Source organism: Pogonomyrmex barbatus, unplaced genomic scaffold (genome assembly GCF_055798465.1).
Source record: "Pogonomyrmex barbatus isolate J1 unplaced genomic scaffold, ASM5579846v1 scaffold1, whole genome shotgun sequence".
NCBI lineage: Eukaryota > Metazoa > Arthropoda > Insecta > Hymenoptera > Formicidae > Pogonomyrmex > Pogonomyrmex barbatus.
In genome coordinates this window covers 14,321,998-14,343,072 of record NW_028297098.1, presented here as the reverse complement: position 1 = coordinate 14,343,072, position 21,075 = coordinate 14,321,998, and the positions used below count along the sequence as shown (strand labels likewise).

The following is a 21,075-nucleotide window of genomic DNA, read 5'->3' as shown; positions in this document are numbered from 1 at the left end:
TATATAATATATTATATTTTATATAATATATGATTTTAGAATATCTGTCATGATACTAATATTCAAGAAATATAAAGTAAAAGAATTTGAATAAATCAAGTTTTTAAAAGATACAATAATTTCATTTTAACTTTGAAAGTGTAATAAAAAAAAATATTTTTTAATAATTATTATTGTTAACTTTTATAACTATTTTAACAAAATGAATATAAATTGTCAAAAGTTATTAATTATTGTGAGAATAAAATTATTATAAAAATAAAGATATAATAAAATATAATAAGAATGAAAAGGCAAAAAAATATATTATAACAAAATGCTAATGAATATCATATCTCTCCAAATTCCACGAAACGATATTGTCACAATATTCATTATTTTAACATTTATTTTGACATTATTATTATCTCTTTTTCGTTTCTCTTCCAAAATTTATTATCATCATCTTTCATCGTTCGACCAGTAAGCCTCGACCAGTAGTCGAGAAGTTAAACATTTTTTTCTTAGTTAGAATAAAGCTGGAATTTCGAAATTCTATCATCTGTGAAAAGTCGAATGAAAACATGGATCGGGACGGGGATGCGCGGATCTGGATCATTACGTTTTGACAGATGTGACTCATTGCAGCGCGGACGGGGCGGGTGCACGCGCACCGAGCGCGTCGTCGCACTCCCGTCCGATTTCACGTCGGGTCGCGGGACTCGCGATCAGTCTCGCTCGCGCGTCCGACCGGGACGTTGGGATCGGTGTAGTGCGCAGCGTTTTCGCAATTCGATCAATCGCGAGTCGATTCACGAGAGCCGTCGTCAACTCCTTCCCGGCTTCCGCGGCTTATCCTCCTCCTCGTCGACGACCTTCTCACCGTCACCGCCGATTCTCGTCGCCGCCGCGTCGCTGGCGTCAATCGGCGGTCGTCCTCGGAGATGACGTCGCGGCCACGCCGTCAGCTTCGCTGAAACCCGTCGATGCAGCGGCCTCAGGATGATGCAGGACGTTCCCGGCGGCCCCGCCGATGATCAGCGTGCCGCCTCCAAATCGGTGCTGCTCAACACCTTCGTCGTGAAGAAGAAGCGGTGTCGCGTGTACTTTCATCGCGGCACGCTCATCTGGGAGACCGAGCGACCGCCTTACAGTAAGCGTCTCGTCTCGTCGACCGCGTCGGAAATTTTCACGTAGGAACACTTCCCAGGATTGTTATTAACGTCGAATGCTCGATCATGTCCAAGGCCTTTCGATTCACGCGAAATCCTCAGCGAATACTCAGGGAAATAAATGGGTTACGCTACGTTGATGAAATTATCGTCCCATCAATGCCACGCGGCATTCGGATTTTTAATAAAAAAATATTGAAATATAATGTCGGCCTAAAGGTCAAGATTGTATTTTAATTGAGGCGAACTCGACTTTAATCCTCCTGCGTAATTCCTCCCGAGGCGACTTTGATTCAAGGATAAATCCTCGCCGTTATTAGTTGAATTATTATTCTGACGGTGAGATATAATAACATTTTTCCTTGATCCTTTTGAGGAGATGAATACCTCATTTCGGAGCCTGGTAGTTTGCATTAATAACGGATTGGATGCAATCAGTTGAATCGTCGTTATTATATAGGTTCAATAGGTACATAATTCTTCTTCGCAAGAATATCGAGCCGAATATTCGCTTTAATCTACGAGCCGTTTAATTAGCTTTTGGCGTTTGGAGCTAATGGGGTAAATTCGTTCGTTTGATAGTCCAATCATTTGCCAATTCATTCTTAGTAGACAGACAAATGACAATCGGTCGAGTCAATAGATCGCGTTCGCGTTTTTCCCAAGGTTTTCTCCTTGGAATGCGTCTCTTCGAGAGACGAATAGAGACGAACAATAATCCACGCCAATTGGATTATCGTTCCACTTCTATTCCTCTTCTTTTGGCAGGAACGCCAAATATTTTATTACGGAATTGGCTCTGTTCTTGATCGCTGTCGTATACAAGTTCGTAACAAGTTTGTTAAATTGTTAAGATTATATAATTAAATTATATAATTAAACGTAGACTCTTGAGAATGTAAAATCTTTTATTCGACGAGGTCACACATGAGAAAGATTCCTTTGTGATCTTCGTTCTATTTGAGAAATCTAAAATTGTTCAAAATAAATGATGTTGAATAGAACCAAATGCAAACTCAAATTTCGAATTTGAATCAGATAAGCGAAATCAAACAAAATTCTATAATATAAATCTTAATGGTTTGAATCTGATTATTTGAAAATTTCGAATAAAAAAAAAAATTCGAATGCAAATTACTTACATTAGCCATCTTAATACATTATTTCGTTATATTTGTACTAAGTTCAATTCAACATGTTCAATTCATATTAATTAAGTTATTAAAAATTATATTTCGACGATTTTATTCTATTTGAGTAATTCGTTTTGATTTGATTTGGAAGAAAATTCGTTGATTCGGATTCGAAAAAAATAAGATTCAATTCGATCCAATTCGGTTCGCGTAAAATCTACGATATACACATTTCTAACACGAGACAAGAATTTTGAATAAAATATGAAATTTGTTCAAATAGGCAATGATAAATTTATAATATTTCGAGTTAAAAACTTGCTTAATCATTTTCGTTTTTTGCCACACTCCGTTTACTTTTTTTACCTTAGCTATCGCGATATTTTGACTCGCTGCCTCCGCCATTTCCTCGCGGCTTTACATGTTTTTCAAATGCGAAAGCTGTAATCACTACTTTTAAGTCTTTTCTATTGTCTATTTAACCTCGCGCTGAACTAATCGGCAGGCGTACGAAAGAAAAAAAAAAAAAAAAAACACGTGCTCGTTGAGATCCATCAGTGCGAATCTCATTTAAATCTCACCGTCAACTTGCAGTCCACCGATTCGCACGTATTCGCGACTGATAAAGATCGCGAAAAAAAGTCGTTATGTAAATAACGATCTTCTTCAGGGTCGCTTCACGATGAATCTTATCGCACGTACTTCTCGCATTCGCGGAGTTACATAATAATTGTTTAAAATGCGGCTTGCACACGTTGTTCTCTCTTTCTCTTTCTCTCTCTTTCTCTGGTCGATTTCTCTTAAGGCCAATGAGCGCTTATTAATATAACTCAAGCAATTCAGTTTCTACAAGGTGGAACGGTGTGTGACAAGTTAAGTGTGTGTGAGATGCCACGTTAAGAACAGTAGTGTGCTGATTGTGTCTAGCCTTGACCTTCCATTGGTACAGCATCCTTTGCAGTTGCAGACATCGCGTGCGAATGCCATGTTGACAGCTATTAAAAATCGAGGGAACGCGACAAGGACTGTTTGTTGTTCTGACAATTTGCAAAATCAAGCAGCTCATTAAAAAGGAATATTTTTATCGAACACAATTTGTAATACGATAATAGAGTCTAAGCTTTTATATCTTTTAAATCGGATTAAGTCAATTTAAATATATTAAGAATTCTTAGAAAATGGAAACAAATAATTAATAAATAAATATATAACGTTATATATAAATATATAACGTAATTTATAAAATAAATTTGATAAATTTAGTTAAATTTAATAAATCCGTTTATATAAGTGTTAACTAAAATTAGAGAGAAAGAGAGAGAGAGAGAGAGAGAGAGAGAGAGAGAGAGAAGGAAGAGAGAGAGAGAGAGAGAGAGAGAGAGAGAGAGAGAGAGAGAGAGAGAGATCTTAAAAAATATTGATTATCGAAAATTGATATAACAATAATTTGAAAAAGATTTATTAAAGAAGTTAGAAGTTCAGAAATTAGATTTGAAATTAGATTTAAAAATCTTCTTCATTATTTAAGTTTAAAAATAACTTTACAATTATTTTTTAGATCGTTTCAAATTTTTAATTTGACATTATTATTTTTAATTATGAAGTAAATTTAATTTCTCAAATTTTTTCAAAAAGCAACTTTTAGGTCACTGTTTCCACGTAAAAAACGAAATGTAGCAAGACTTTTTTGTACTCAGGATGGTTTTCACGTGTGAATTTTCTTTATAACTCGCAATTTGAGAGACAAGGACGGCACGGGGAATACTAATAAACTTTTGACGATCTACTCACGTAGAACACATGTCGATACTCATTTTTGAACGCGATTTGCATATCATTCCATTTCCTTATATCGTGCCCGCGCACATTAACATCATGAATATTAAATAAAATAGCGATAATCAACCGTCGGTGGTAGCGCGCCTATTTTTACAACCACATTTATCAACTCCGTAAATGCTCCACATTCAACAATAAAATCCTTGTAATGCCGGATGTCCTGTCCGACCTTACACATGATAATTAATGATCTTTCAGCTTGTGGAGAGAAAGCGCTATCAATTGAACTTTAATGAAAATAATTGAGAAAAAAATATATAATAATTTTTTCGGCCAGCGAAAAAAGCGGAATTAAATTCTAATTATTAAATGAGTAAGAGTTACAACATAGCATTTCAGCTGGAACCAGCGATAGATCGGATAGACTTTAATTAAAATAAAATTGAATGAAAGATGCAATAATCTCTTCTTCCTTCGCTCGTGGCGGAAAAAAGAGCGGAAGAGCGGAAAAGAAGCTTTAAAGACAATCGAGAAGAAGAAGAAGAAGAAAGCAGAAGAAGCGGAAAAGAAAATAGTTTCAAATTAATCTCTCGACAAGGGTCTCTCGACAATTAGTACTTTATTCAACACGCGGAACGCGTCGTTGATTGTTTTTTGGCGCGAGGCGCGCTTTACCGCGAACGTTACCTCTCGGACCAACTCCGGACAGTTACGCTAGGACTTCCGTCGTCATTTCGATCGTAAAGCCTTACGAAGGCAGCCTCTTTATTACCGCCTGCATCGCACGTGCCGGAAATATTCACGGAGGATAACGCCGCTCGAAAATAGCGCCGCTAATTTCGCGACGGCGACACGACCCGCCGGCTTTAATACCCGCCCGCCCGCTTCGGGGCAGCCTCGCGCGTTGCAGCAAAGGCGAGTGCAACGACTGGCGGTGTCTCTTTCACTTTTCATCGTTCGGCAAATCGCCGTGTTTCTTGCGGCGACGTTATTATTATTCCCGGTCAGGAGAAACCTGTCCGCGAAGCAAGAAAGCGATATCGCCGTGCGCGAACGAGCATCGTCTCTAACAAGCGCGAATTGTCTTCCTTAATCTTCTTCGGAAAAAAATTTACTCTTTCCTGTAAATAGGGAATAATAAATCCCGGAAACTCGTTATTTATTTATTATTTTCTTATTAATTTCTTTTTTTTTGTTACTTTATTTAGTTACTTTCTTTTAAGTTAATTTTCTTCGAAGCTTCCTCTCGAATTTTCAAATCATTTCTAGTTCGTTTATAATTTGAAATAAATCGTTGAAATTCATTATTATTTATTTATTTTTTTTTCTTTCATTTATACACCTTGTTTAATATACCTTGTTTAAGTGTAATTTAAAAGATCTTTTAAAATCACTTCTCACTGTAAATTATTTGAAATAAATTATCAAAATTTATTATTAATTATCCATTGACTTTATTACATTTTTGTGTAATTATTTTTGTGCATTATTTATTACATATTATGTAAGTTGAATGTCATTATAAAATATTCTTCTACCTACATAAATAACTGATACTAACGATGACATTGAAATACGTTGCTTGTACTATCTTAATTATGCAAAGGTAGTGATTCAGACGTAGTGACGTAACTAATTTGAAATCGTTGCCACGAAATTCGCGTATTCATTTTCACGTATTTCATCTTATTGTTAGTGTTACTGTTAAAGAGTCGCTTATGGTATATACAACATTTACGTAACACGCGAGAGACGGAGCATGCTATTAAACGTACACGCAAATATCAAAATGACCCGATTCAAACGTAAAACTCACATAGTTAACGCAAACTTTGCATACATTCTTCGCCCAAAAATTTCTTAATTCTACGTTTGATTTCCATTTTTTTTCTCCTAGCCTCATCGAGTTTGTTAATAAAACCCGTTCGTCTTTTTTCACAGTAATGCAAATCAATCGATTAGCTTAAGAGCGTTTAAACTTCTAAAGAATGATATCTTATTTAACTTATGGCAAGCATCGTTGTAGACTAATTATTGATTCGAAAATTAATGGTTATTAACACATTGACACTCACTCACATCACTCATAAAACAGTTGGGTGTCATCGAATCGAATCTTCTAAATCTTACTTTAGATATACTATAATCGAAGTGAATTAAAACGTTAAATTAAAATACATTATACACACAAATACATTATACACAAAAATATTATGCAATAATTAGCGCACTATAAGTATCAATTATTCATTTTTTTATAATTCATATCAGAATACAGAATAAAATTCCATTTATGAATTTACATATTACGTAAAGAAATAAAATTGGAATTACACAGATCTAAGTGCGCGACAAATAAATAAAATAACTTCTCTCCCTTGAAATCTGATTATCCTGAAATCTGATTATAAAAATAATAATATAAATAATATAAATTATAAATTGCCTGAGCAAACGAGAAATTGAAAAATTAATCGGCATCTCTCGCGACGCACAAGGAAGTATTGTACATACGGAACAATAACTGCCATTTTATTAAGGTCGATCGCGACGCGTAGCACATCGCTACGATGGATCGGTCCTCGACATAACAACCATTCGTTAGCCGCGATCGGCATGACAATTCCATTCGAGCGAATGGCTGTTCCGAGATGTACGGCGAATCTCCGCTCGCGATACTCCGCAAACCGCAAGAAATCATCGCCGCTAAAAATATTCCGCCACGTGCGCCACGGTGGCATATGCGTCCTCTTCCCGATGCATCGTGCATCATTTCAAAGTGCGCACCTTGACTCGGGACTTGACCCGAAATCAATTACTCTTTCGAAGATTTACAAACGTGAGGTCATCCAGATTTTTGTAAATTTAAGGAACTCCTGCTTATGAAATAAATAGGTAAAAATGGAAGCTTTTCCAAAATTTAGTACTTGAAGTAATGTAAAAAGGAATTGTTTTCTTCTGAATTCTTTCTTTCTTCTTTTTACCTTATTGCTCTTCTTCTGCACTTTCTTTCTTTCTTCTGCTTTATTCTTCTTTTTATTTCTTCACTACAGCTGTTGAATTATACTACTAGAAGTAAGAAATTATTTTACGAACTATTCAAGACAATTAAATCGGATAATTTTGATATCAAAAAAATTGGAAAAACATTAAAACGTTTTATCAATTTCGGATAAATGTAACTGGAACGGATAACTGTTTTTTTTTTTTTTTTTTTTCCCAATTCGGCAAGTGCATACGTGACGTAAATCACGATCATTTGTGTAATAATTCCTGATAACTCCGAGCTGCAAACGCATGCAATTGACATACTATACCAATATTAATTTGTTTCCGCGATAGTGTTGAAAAAAATGACCCTAAATTACAACTGATTAATCACATAATAATAAACGTCATTAGGTAGCTGTTCGTTGAAATTAACGTTGCTTTGACAAATGATTGAAGCGCGAGATATCCTAACTGCACTTCGCAATCTATCAACAAGAGATGCGATAAGCAAGAGATGAGATAAGAAAATATTCTGCGAATTACTCCCGTGTGTTCAAGGAAATGTTGTGTGAGAGAAGCGAGTCAAAATATATCGAGGAAAGGTCTCTCTCACGCGCGTCAACAAAAAAAAAAAAAAAAAATAAAAGCTTGGACGATCTCGTTTGCGCGTTCGAAGGATTCGATGTAATTGCATTTGCGTCGAGTCAAAGTAAATATGAAAGAAAAATATATACTATATTACTTGGCAAAAGTTTGAGCATGCACTATACCTTTTCCGGTTAAATTAAAAATAACAGAAATAAGCTTTCAAAAAGATTTTATTGATGTAACACAAAAAATATAAGAAAATATGAACTATATAGGTATATTTTTTTGTGTGATAACAATAAAATATTTTTGGTAAAGCTTATTTGTTCTTAACTTTTAATTTAACTGAAAGAGATGCACCGTTTTTGTCTGGCTTTGAAATCGATTCAAGATCGATTAAACTGAATATGTGTCATGAACTCAAATTCGATTAAAGGTTCTTAAAAGAAGTGTAAAATATCAAATCATTGATAGATTTATTGTGAAGTAATTTTTTTTTTTTTATATAATCATATCTTCGATGTATCTTTTCGAAATATTAAATATCTAATCACTGAGATATGATTATAGTCAATTTGATTGTTGCATCATAGCTCTAAACAGATCGTATGATGACTGCAATTGAAAACGACGAAATTGTGCGTGCTCAGACTTTTGACAAGTAGTATATATGATTTAACGTATAAAGCTTGCAATAAATGGAAAAGTTGCAGACAATACATGATGATGCATCTCTTTTCTCGAAACAGCGATAAAACAACTTGAAGCAAGTCGGTATTTCATTCCCTTCCTCCCTCCCTTCCTCTCCCCCCCTCTCTCTCTCTCTCTCTCTCTCTCTCTCTCTCTTTCTCTTTTTCTGTTCACAAAATAATAATCTAGCCCGTGCTATTTTCCTGCATCCTGGCATACACCTGCTCTCTGTAACACGTAACTTGGTAATTGGAAGTATTGCGCAACGCCTTACGCGTCAAGTACCGTTCCCTGCAGTTCACCTCTGTCAGATAACTGCGTAAAATGTTCTTTCTTTTTCTTTGTCTGTTTTTCTAACAAAATTATATTAAATATATATATATATATATATATATATATATAACATGGAGCATAATGATAATATATGTCTGATTAAATCTCGTGAATTGATACGAAAATGAACTTTACGATGTTGATAAAGTAATCAATAAGTCAACATTCACTATCACGTATTAAGTATTTCTTCGGAAAGCTATAAGCTTGAGTCAAATTTAAGCTATCTTATCGAGCTTGTTAGTGATATTTATCTGAAAGTTAATTAATATATATATATATATATATATATATATATATATATATATATATATATATATAGGGTTGCCATATTAAAATTTTCAAAACTAGGACTTACAAGTCAAAAACCCTGGATATTTCGATTGCAACCCTGAATAAAAATACGCTTAAATTAATCAAATTTATTAGAACAGTATATGAATCATTATTTCACATCTAAAAATTGTTCATTAGCATTCAGAGCAAAGAGAAACTTGAACTGGATACTAAATAAATACAGACTATTTTGATTTAAAATAAAAAGTTTTATTATAGGTTTAGTTTAAGTTTTATTAGGTATTAGTTTTATTAGGTATTAAAATTAAAAAATTTTAACTCTTTTATGTGATATCTGTGCTATTTGGTAATGCAGAGTAAGTTGGTAATGCGAGAGGAACCAAAACAAAATATTTAGAAGATTTCTTGAAATCCTGGACGCTTATAATTATCCCGGACGCTTTCAAAAAAATCCCCTTGGATATTCCCGGACGCCTTAAAAAAAGAGGACAGTGTCCGAGGAAAAGAGAATGGATGGTAACCCTATGTATATATATATATATATATATAAAACACTGACCTTGGAAAATAATAAATTGACAATTTATTATCAATTTTTATTTTAAGTATTTTATTCTAAGTAATATATATATATATATTTATTTATTTTTACCATAATTTAACGTAGAATTTTACTATTGTGTCATTCTTAGGTAACCAAACGATCTGAGTTTATATTAAAAAAGAATCAGGAGTCTGATTTTTAGAATAAAATACTTAAAATAAAAATTGATAATAAATTGTCAGTTTATTATTTTCCAAGGTCAGCGTTTACACTTACGTTGTGCGAAGTTTTTCAAGCATCAAAAAAATTTGAATTATGAAAGGTTAATTAAATATAACAGCAAACAAAGCCTTTGATAAGTTCACTCTCATGAACCACCATGATAATCCTCTCGTTCATGCTGTTCTTTCCAGCCAGATGGACCCTACCGTTGACGGACGTTCTGGCGGTGCGCTACGGCGACGATTGGATACCGGGTGTGAACGTTAAGGAAAAGCAGCCGACGCAGCCGACCTCGCCCACGACGGTGTGCCCGACGAACTTCATTCTGCACTACGCTGTTCGTGGACCGAAAAATAAATGGAGACATCACAGCGTGACCATGAGCCACACGGACCCCAGGCAGGTGGCCTCGTGGGTGAAAACCATTCGCAATTACCTCCTGGGTGAGTCGTCAATCGCGCGCGACGATTCCGGATCATCATTTTAAATTTATCGGAGCATTTACTCGCGAAACTTCGGAAAGCGGCTCTGATCAACGTTCGTTATAACTCTAATATATATAAAATAAAATACTACACATATAAATATTAATAAAATATTATGTAAATAAAATATACACTTTTTTTGATAATTTTATTATAATATTTTTATGAGCAAAATAAAGAGATAAATATGTTCGTGTGAAGGAAACGTAGGTTTAAAAAAATATACATTTTACAATATAAATATTTTTTTTAGAAACAAAATATTTTTTGACGTCGATGGGTTTACTTTATTCTGTTTAGAAAAGTATATTAAAATAAATTATGATTTTTACTTTAGTTTTAATAGGATTAAAAATCGTGTCGATTAATGCATTCAAAAATATGAGATTTTATTTTTGATGATGTTACTTTTTAAGATATTTTTGAAAAGAGTTAGAAATTTTAAATTGACAACCTTTTCTCTCCTCAAAATTCTATAAATTTTGTTTGAAATATTTTTACTAATCCGGTTCAGCATTCAAAATATTCAAAAAATAGTCATGTAATGTATATATAAAGTCGTGAAATTGGATTATGGAGCAAAAAATTCAAGCATGTTTAATATCAAAACTGTCAGTATTACATCATGTAAAATGACAAGTAGAAACTTCGTATCAAAAGGCACATCAAATATAAGTAACATGGAGAATTATTGACACGACTATAATTTTCTACATCCTGCATGCGATTAAGAAAGTGCACATGTATTAGTTTAGTAATACATGTATGTATTGAAGCTGATGTGCTGCGAGCAAAACTCATTTGCGTTCGTACATAAAAATTTTTCCATTACTTATAAAAAAAGCCACATATTTTCTTACTCTTACACTTGTTTGCAGGATGAAAAAGAAGAATGAGGAAAACAGTTGATCAAATTCGTCATCAAGAAAAAAATCAACGTGACATAAATTAATAATAAACTTGCTAACTCCGAGTGAACATTAACATAATATTTTCATAATTTTGAATGATTATATAAATCAAATATTAAGAAAAATTAAAACTAGATCTTACAAAAAATAAGATCTGTAATTGAAAATTAAAAAAACAGAAGTATCAGAATTATAGTAAGTTGAAGTGAGCTGAATTAAATGGATTATTTTTAAATTATTTTAATATAATTTTTTATAATTCTCGGTAAGAATTCTCTGTAAAGAAATAATATGTTGTAAATTCGAAACAAATCGAATCTTTATAATCTTTATAATCTCGAGTTATATATATATATATATATACACACACACACACACACACACACACACACACACACACACACACACACACACACACACACACACACATATACACATATATAGACTCAAAGATAAGTTAAAGATAAGATTTGAAGATAAGATTATTGCTGAATTATAAAGCGAAATGTTTTCGCAATAAACAACCGCCTTTCCTAATATATTTTTTTTTTTTTTCGTCATAATTAGAGTCAGAAACGCAGTATGCAAAGTCTAGGCAGCCAGTTAACCCAGTTGGGATCGACGTAAATCGCGATGAAAGGTTCGCGTTTACGGGAATATACACGGTGACCCTAAAACTTTGATAGCCCAGCGTAGCCGGCAAATTGGTTGCAGTTTGCATGAAAGTTTTATCGCGTCCATTTAATTCCACGTATTCCGATAGTTTCCGAATTAAATTGCCGCTCCGCGCTCTCCGGTTTCATTATTTAGTTACAGCTTTCAAGCCGGAGACCAACGTTCGATTCGTCAATTCTCGTTTACGAATCTCAATACTTTCCCGATCGAATATCGTTGCCTGCCACTTTCCTGTTTGGTCGTTCGCGCGTTTTCGCCAGTTTCTCCAATTTCGCTGTTTCCAGATTTCTCGAGTTAAATTGGATTCGCAGCTTCGGTTAAAAGCGTCGCGAAAGGAATCAAGCGAGATCTCTCATCTCATTCGGGACGCAGTGATGCTGCGCGAGGGTCCAGAAAGAGAGAGAGAGAGAGAGAGAGAGAGAGAGAGAGAGAGAAAACGGGAGGAAAAGAGAAAGAGAGAAAGAGAGTGCAAATTTTAATGAATGTCGAGGAAACAGAGTGGGCGTGCTCTAAACTACCCCTGCCGACCGTCATCGCGAACCAACAGCTACGGTATTGATCTGGGGGTTTGCCATGCCCGTGTAATCGTCGTTTTCACGAAAAAAAAAAAAAACCCGTTCGATTATCGACGTAGCATCGCGTGTCGTACAGAAGATCGATCGGGGCATTTTGCATGATTAAAATTTTATCATCCCCCTGTAATCCTCTGTTTGATCCATTTTTGTCTTTAAAATACAGTTGCTTAAGAAGAAAGAAACTTCGATTCAGAAACCTCGTTCGCTTAATCTACAAGAGTTCCACGAATTAAATAATATCAATTAACACACGATAAGATTAATGTTGTGCTCTTCCAACTCACTTTTTAGATTTTATATCGATCTTTCATCTCTATGAATAGATTTTTGCGCGATATAGAAACGAAATAAATAATTAAAAAACAAACAAAAAAATTCTTGGAGTTGGAAAATTGAAAGGCCAACACGTAAAAAATTCCTAAAATTAAAAGAGGGATTAAAAAATTTAATTCGCAGTTTGCGATTGTTCCAGGTCTGTCGAATCGGCCGCGAAAGGTGATGCTGTTTATCAATCCCATAGGCGGTAAGAAAAAAGGTGTTAAAATCTGGGAGAAGGACGTGCAGCCACTCATGACCATCGCCGGCATCGAGACGAAGATGATGGTTACCGAGCGTGCCGGCCACATTCGCGACGCTCTACTCACGGTCGACTTGAGTGACCTACATGTGAGTCCTGTTCTTGCGAGGCTAACATTCTATTACTTTCATGCGAAGTAAAGGCCGCAACTCGGCGAATAAATATATTTGTATCTGTTGCGCAAATTCAGAAAATTCATTGAGGGAGAGAGAATTTTTAGGTCTCTCTCTAAATTTATATTTAGAATTATTATTATCTTTATCAAAATAAGTTATTTCTCTATATTCTCTTTATATCATTTTTTTTATATATTGATCAGTCATCTACTATCCAGAAAATTGTAAATCTAGCTTGATTTATGTAATAAAAATACTAGATATTATTTAAATCGTAAGAAATCGGAGGATCAAACGATTTGTCGATTTTTGAACTTTTGCAACACGTTCAGAACGTATTTCTTCAAAAAAGAAAAAATTATATAAATCTTTAAATATTTGTCGAAATTTCTCGGCTCTACAAATCGATTTAAATTTCTAGGATTACAGAGAGGTTTTATGCGTTTACGCTATATGTAGCGTTGGAAGACTCTATCCTCTTACTTTAACTCTTCACTGTTCGATAGGCGGTGCTGTGCATCGGTGGCGACGGAACGTTCGCCGAGGTGTTCAACGGGTTGATTCTGCGGGCGGCGAAGGATCAGCACATCGATCCGAACGACCCTGACGCCAGGCTGCCCGGTCCCGCCTTACCCGTCGGCGTCATACCAAGCGGTAGCACCGACACGGTTGCCTACAGCCTGCACGGCACCACCGACGTGCAAACCGCTGCCATACATATCATCTTCGGCGACTCGATCGGCCTGGACATCTCGTCGGTTCACAACAATCGCACCTTGCTCAGGTTGTACGCCAGCGTGCTCAGCTACGGCTACCTGGGCGACGTCATCCGCGACAGCGAGAAGTTCCGATGGATGGGACCCCATAGATACGATTGGTCCGGTAAGGAATCTGATCCGTTTTATTTTACGCGGAGAATCTTTAGTTAAATTGCTCGAGTTGAATACAAATAATCTGCTGATCTTGAATAAATAAATAAATTAAATTACCTATCGTAAACGTATTCATATATAATTAATAAACATGGATATAATTGATATTAGAGATGAGTGAACTATTCGAATACGAATTGAATAGAATTGATAAATTGAATGAATACGAATTAGATAAGATTCGATTTCATTCGGATTTGAATTTCTATGGTTTGAATCTGAACCTCCTGAAAATTTCGAATTTAAGAGATTCAAATAATAATTAACATAATTCAAATATTTCAATTCACATACCAACAATATTATAGATATCATATTTCCCGTTAAATAAAGAATGCGTTCTGTTTCACGCGTGATGATTTTACAACAATAGCTATGTTGTTAATTAAAAGTTATATTATTCGACGATTCGATTTGATTCGATTCGATTAGTAAAAAATATTTTATTTATCTCTAGTTGACGTTGAACTAATTAAATCTTTTTGTTCCCAGGATTCAAAAAAATAATAGCGAATAAGGGTTACGAGGGTGAAATCGAGTTGCTATCGGATCCTTGTCATCCGGCAGGTAGCACCAGATGCATGAAGAACTGTTTGCGATGCGTGCAGCATATGCACAACAGCATCCCCGATGAGGAAATCTCTAGTACGTGTTAAAAAACGGAAGAGAATAAATATAACAAGTATATAACAAGTTACGAAGTCGATTCAAGTCGGCAAAGTCGAATTAAGCAAATAATGTTTTTGTTCCCATATAGGATGGGTGACGGTCAGAGGGAAGTTCTTCATGGTGAACGGCGCGAATGTGTCGTGCGCGTGTTCGAGGAGTCCCATGGGCTTCAGTCCTCACTGTCACATAGGCGATGGCTGCGTGGATGTGATCTTAATTCGACACACGTCCCTAATAAACAACATCCGATTGTTGCTTAGGCTCTCCAGCAAACGAAAGACTCTGGTACGCACGAGTCTCAGCCATTTACACGGACGATTATCGTCAATTATCTTCACTATCGTTATTATCGTCACTATCAATTCACTCTTTTGCTTGAACATTGAATTTATCGAATCAATCGTTTACAACAGGTTCGCAACAAAAAGACATAATCGTTTACAACAGGTTCGCAAAAAAAAAAGACATAATAAAAAAAAATAAGGAACAAGGAATAGAATTAAAAAAAGAATTAGGAATAGAGAATTAAATTTCGATATTTAGAAATCTATAATTCGGTACACAATCAAGGAATTCCTCCATCCAAGATATTCCTCCATCGGTCGAAAATATTTTCCTGTCCTTAATTCTCTATATTTAATTCTTTGTTTCTTATTCTTCATTACGTCTGAGCTCGCAGATTTAAATACATAAGCAATTGTTCAATCGTAAAATTCAATCGTAAAAAAAAAAGCAAGGAAAATTCAATGTTTGAACAATCATCATTCACCTAATGTTGTTTACATTGCGCTTCGAAGCATCTCAAGCTCTTTGAGATTACGCAAATTAACATTTTTAGATTAGTAAATCACGTAATAATTATGCCGCTACTACGATCGCGAAACGATCGAAAGAAACGGGGATGAAAGTAACGAGGTGCCGGCAACTCTGTTGCAGTACGAGCTACCATTCGTCGAGGTCTACCGAGCAAGAGAGTTCACATTCCGCGCCTTGCCGACGCTGCACGTCGAAAGCGGGATGAACGCGGGCCGTTCGAACCCTCGACTCAGCGTGTGGAATTGCGACGGCGAGGTGATCGACAGCACCAATGTGAAAATCAGGCGAGTAAACAGCATAGCGATAGCGATCGCGTTATCGGATATAATACGAGAGTTTTATATTATAGATAATGTTATATCTCGGCTGTCGCGCCGCTATTTGAGCCCTCCGATTATACATACACTCGAGAATTTTTATCTTATCGAAAACTCGCCTACATGTATGCGAAATTTGGAGTATAATAGCCGTGTGCCTTCTCGTAACACACGCGACGTAATCTCGTAATTATAGAGCGAAACGAAACCTTATTCCGAATCGACGGAAAACATTGGCCACGCTCAACAGAACGTTATTTTGCAACTGCTGGAAGTTCTCTGCCGTAAATTTTTCACGTTTTCATATAGGATTTTGAGGGAAAAAAAGCAAATAACGAATGACAAATTTCTCAAGAATTGATCAAAACTTTTCGGAATTAATTCTCCGGTAAAGGACATTGGAATGGGAAATAAGATTAGAATTGAACTTATTTCCCATGTCCTCAAAAATTTATGTAAAGAGTCATTTGGCCAGAAATGAATTCTAAAGTAAACTCTGAGTCACGAGTCCAATGCATTCGAGAGCAAATTGGGGGTCACATTTATCCAAGCGTTTTCCGAAAATCCACATCATTTCATAAAATCAAACTATCATCTCAGATACTTTTCTAGTAAGCACAGGCACCCTCCAACAGTTGCAAAATAAACATTCTGTTGAATATGGTCATAATCTTAAATATTTATGCAGGGTACACTGCCAACTACTGAAGGTCTACACGAGGCGAGCTCAGGACTCGGTTCAGGAATCGACGTGCTTCAGCTGGTCTGTGTGAACAAGCCGAATGAGGTCGTCGAACGGTCGGTCTTCAAGGCCGCGATTCCGCTTCACGACGCTTTCGAAGGCGCAGTTCCTTTGTCTTGCCCTGTTACCCGTGGTCACGATATCTTACGTCATAAGTTGATAAAAAAATTCGTTCATCCTTTTTCCGCGTCATTCTTGCACTAAAAATAAAAAGAAAAACGGATATCTTTTCCGTTCGTCTAATAATGTTTTCGACCGTAATGGATTTTGATCTAGCTACAAAAACGATTAACTACGCCATTTTATTTACTTTGAGTTATGAAAATTACGATCAAATTGATCATAATCATATATTTAAACGGTTAAATGTTTAATATTTCAGAAAGATAAAAGTAATATTTATATATATTATTTTATGTACTATTAGTAATTTTTTTTTAAATATATATATATATATATATATATATATTACAAGGAATATATATACATATATATATATTTTACAAGGAATAAGCAATTCAAGAGATTTGCTTATGAGATTACTCGGCCAATGCCTTGATTTATTTATTCCTTGTTCGAACATGTCAATTTATATACACTTATTTGTTTAATATTTTATATTCCTTTTATTTATTTTTAATCGAATTCAAGTTCATCGACACACATTCAGTTTAATCAATCGCAAATTGATTTAAATCCATTACAGTCACGAATGTTATAACATTTCCAAGCTTGTTTAGAAATCATTTGCATTACGCGTTGAGTAAGCTCTTTTACTTTATCTTTCGACCTTGAATTACTTGTTTTTTACTCTATTACTAAGCGACGAACGAAAACTTAATTTGAACGTAAAAATAACGTAAAAATTGTTTTTATAGTTCTGCAAATTTTACTCGCATTCGAGCGAATAAGTTTGATTCGTGACCGCTAATCTGGGATTAAATTAATAATTAACTAGTACGATATATAATGATAATATATTACAAAATTCTCTACATTTGATAAATGGCAAGAATAAATTTGCTCGCATTTATCGAAGTTTAGAAGTTTAGATTTACAAAAGGAGAATTTTACAATTGTTAATTCTAAGATTGACTACAGCCGGGACGACTGCTGAGCACAGGTGATTGACTAGAAATATGCGAGCTTACATCATTTTGGCTTACGCCTCTGCACGATCCATCTCGTGTACGTGAAATTATTTATAACTTTTTTATCATTGCATTTGACGACTGTTTGGCAATCGATCGCGCGCTTTCCAAGGATATGCATATTGAACATTCCGGCGCGACGCAAATCGCAACGACATTCAAGTCAATTTTATTATACGCGACTCGTGGATTGGTGACCACTAATATTCCCCAACGACGAAACGTTAATGCGAAAAAAATGTGTAACACGTTCGCTTGACACCCGAAGCTTGACCGAGCGACGCTTAAAAGTTCAAGCGGATTTCAGTTAAAATTACCGTCCTGCACGTTTCTCGATTGCTATTTCGTGCTTCGATTCGTTCGCTAAAAAAAAAAAAAAAAAGAGAAGCCGATCCAGAACCTGTTGCATTTATCATAATCTTTTCGCGACGCAGAAACCGACAGTGATACCGACCAGATCGGATTATACCTCCACGTTTTGTACTTAAAAACGTTTTAATTGTCGACGCCTACAGAGAGCAAATATGAAGCGAGAACAAGCGTTTGCAATTATCGTTACTTAACTTTATTATACATTTTTATTGATTACAAATTTATCTTCGTAATCTATAATCTAATTTAGATTCGCAATCAATAGTAAATACAATTTCGTCAGCGCAATAAATTTAAGTAATAATTATCGTAAATAAATTTAAAGCTTGACTTGTGAAATCAACGCGAAACACGCGCTTGACGCCTTAAATCGTGAGCTTTTTTACTTTTCAGCGAGTTTTCGTGTACGGACAATCAAAGTACAAGAATAATGCTTGAGATTTATAAACTCAGAAGGCCTCTCTTAAGGCCTAATTTAAATCAATTGCGATTTATCGCAATTAGCGAACACAGCAATTAAGCGAGCTTCTTCAGCGATTTTCATTTTCATTTGCAAAAGTATTTAAATTAGAATGTTACATTGTGTTAACTGTATAATAAGGGAACATAACATAATGCGGCAATGAGACGCGATTATTCGCGATTAAAAACGCAGGCGTTTATGCAAATACATGGAATCATCATTAATTAATGCCTCGGTATTTTAGAATTTCAATTATCTTGGAAGAGAGAAATTTTTGTCTTAATTTATTGAAATAAAGACGACACGCCATTTTTATTCTAACTTTGAGTTTTAGATTCACAAAGTATAAGAAAAATAAATTAACAGCAATTAAATACAATTAAAAAGAAACGCAATTTTTTTATTGACGTATAATAAAAAGATATTTTTTCTCGACAAAACTTTTCTGTTCATTTTCTTACGTATTTGTATAAAAGTCCGCAATCTGCTTATGATACTTAAAATCTTTGACGAATTCTCTCGACCATCGTGTTGCGAAATAGATGATTCGCAATTGAACGCAAGTATTCTATTTTTAGAGCTTAAGCAGGTTATTTGCTACTTTGCGTCATGTCAAAATTAAAGGTATAGATAGATTTCGTGACACGTGTCAGAGCATATAATCGTTGATCGTACGAATACTGCGAAGCAGCACAAACTACATAAGTAGTCACGTCCTACCGATAGCCTAGCCATAAAAAATTCATCGGAGGGACTATAATGCCCGTGATCATCGCGTTCGTAGAAAACACGATATACACGCAGTTAGAGGGAACGATGCAATATAGGATATATTTTACGGGACGGAGATTATTTTTAAGTATATTTTTCGACGAAGGATTAGGCTACACATTTTAGCCAGTGAAATTTAGACCGTATGCAATTTGATTCGTTCCTTAATGACATATCATAGATTTGTATAGATCTACATAGATTTGCGAGGGAAACGCGTATTTTCTGATTTGCGAGGCATTGTTCGCGCGATTAACTACCCGGTCCACTTTTACCGATGTTTATTAATTTTACTCTCGGTTTAATTTGCTCTTCATCTTTTCATTAGAATGAAATAGATAGAAGAGGTAGGTTGAATCGAGATTAAAGTTAATCCGCATTAATGGAAATGGACAAATGATGTCTTCTTAAGGAGCGGCTTAGACTTAACACATTAATGAAGTATATAGTATCACCGGAGCAGCACGTAGTGTATGATATCGGAAAATTGTACAGATAAATATATATTTTTTTTTAATTGCGATATATATACATATATACATATATAAAATGAATGAAAGAATACAGCGAATCAATTTGATGACCCCCTAATTGGCGATAGTTATTATTTTAATTTCCACCACAAAGAAAGTGCATCAAACAACACATGCGTGGCTGCACAGAATAGATTATATTAACTTTCTATGTGCTGCATATTTCATTTTACCTTTCCCTCACTATCCATATTGTAATAAATTCACTAATTTTTCGGTGCCAAACACTGATTAATCACACCAAGTAGCATAGAATTTTCTAAAGCCGCAGCCACCCTTTCCTTATCCGCAAGTTGCTTGTTTACTGCTGCCTCCGAAAAGTGAGTACCTGGGGATATCTCCACACTAACCTTGAACCTAGCAGGTAATGCGCGTAACAATTGTACTCGAATTGACAATCCAATCAAAGTAGCCATACTGCAATGTGGAATTGTAGGTGTAAACTTTACATCCACTTTGTTCCTTTTGTCGTCAACCTGTAGTATCAAATTTTTAATAATTCTAAAATATAGTAATACAATATATATATTTTTTTGGCAATATCTTACCTCAATGAGATTCTGTTCCACCACATTTAATTCCTCTAAAGTCAAAGGATGCTCTGGATCGTTGATATTCCTAATTATATCTGTAAATTATCAGTATTATCAATATTTTCATCTTATTTATGATAAAGATTATTCTTTAATAAAATATAGTAAATGATAAAGTAAATAAAGTAATAAAGTTCTAGTTAATAAAATATCTTGAAATAATATTTTGAATATTTCTAAGCAAGTTTATAAAATCGGATAAACAGTTTAATATTCAGTTATCTATAACATATTTGGAGGTTACATACCGAAAATCTCTCGCGCGTCAAATTCATCCGCAACATCTTCGTTATGCTCTTCAGCTGTAATTTCTCGAGCATCCAATTTCTTGTAAAGTTTCGGATTAATGTTCTCTAAATTCTCACTCATTGCGTCACTCATTGAAAAATCTTCATAATTTGCCTGCACAGATCACAAATGTGTGACTGCCCACAGATGCTTTGTACTTTGTTACACTTTCTGCACGTAAAATGAAATAAATAATAATGTAATTATACGTTCGAGAAAGAAGGCATAATACAAAATACAAACACTTCAAAAAAGCAACATCCTTACCTGCCAAAATGGCGCACAGTGCGAAAGAGAAGGTTAGAAAAAGAGGTTAGCTCCGTAGATCACTACTAGGGAGTCATAACCTTTCGGGCGCACA

At 34.9% G+C, this 21,075-nt stretch overlaps 2 protein-coding genes and 1 long non-coding RNA gene across 3 annotated transcripts; 1 reads left to right on the top strand and 2 right to left on the bottom strand.

Moving 5' to 3' along the window:
- The first annotated feature begins 690 nt into the window (after positions 1–690).
- Positions 691–19,984, top strand: Cerk (Ceramide kinase). The gene is made up of 8 exons (XM_011637715.3): positions 691–1,132; positions 9,920–10,171; positions 12,847–13,040; positions 13,574–13,949; positions 14,492–14,644; positions 14,757–14,953; positions 15,605–15,768; positions 16,490–19,984. Exons 1-8 carry the CDS (start codon positions 982–984, stop codon positions 16,572–16,574), a joined length of 1,572 nt encoding a protein of 523 aa, XP_011636017.1. The 5' UTR covers positions 691–981; the 3' UTR covers positions 16,575–19,984.
- LOC148938168 (uncharacterized) lies at positions 9,190–9,926 on the bottom strand. Its single transcript, XR_016141343.1, has 2 exons — positions 9,783–9,926; positions 9,190–9,436 (listed from the first exon to the last, which is right to left on the bottom strand). It is a non-coding gene; the product is annotated as an uncharacterized LOC148938168 (long non-coding RNA).
- On the bottom strand, positions 19,788–20,809 carry galla-2 (MIP18 family protein galla-2). The gene is made up of 3 exons (XM_011637716.3): positions 20,675–20,809; positions 20,382–20,461; positions 19,788–20,309 (listed from the first exon to the last, which is right to left on the bottom strand). Exons 1-3 carry the CDS (start codon positions 20,805–20,807, stop codon positions 20,040–20,042), a joined length of 483 nt encoding a protein of 160 aa, XP_011636018.2. The 5' UTR covers positions 20,808–20,809; the 3' UTR covers positions 19,788–20,039.
- Positions 20,810–21,075: the final 266 nt, after the last annotated feature.

What these genes read in the sequence shown, in the direction of transcription:
- Cerk (XM_011637715.3), top strand. Translation starts at nt 982, where the DNA reads ATGATGCAGGACGTTCCCGGCGGCCCCGCCGATGATCAGCGTGCCGCC. An exon ending in GACCGAGCGACCGCCTTACA is followed by an intron (nt 1,133 to 9,919) that starts GTAAGCGTCTCG and finishes TGTTCTTTCCAG; the next exon opens with CCAGATGGACCCTACCGTTG. An exon ending in AGCACCAATGTGAAAATCAG is followed by an intron (nt 15,769 to 16,489) that starts GCGAGTAAACAG and finishes ATATTTATGCAG; the next exon opens with GGTACACTGCCAACTACTGA.
- galla-2 (XM_011637716.3), bottom strand. Translation starts at nt 20,807, where the DNA reads ATGAGTGACGCAATGAGTGAGAATTTAGAGAACATTAATCCGAAACTT. An exon ending in TGACGCGCGAGAGATTTTCG is followed by an intron (nt 20,462 to 20,674) that starts GTATGTAACCTC and finishes GATAATTTACAG; the next exon opens with ATATAATTAGGAATATCAAC. An exon ending in TGGAACAGAATCTCATTGAG is followed by an intron (nt 20,310 to 20,381) that starts GTAAGATATTGC and finishes TTGATACTACAG; the next exon opens with GTTGACGACAAAAGGAACAA.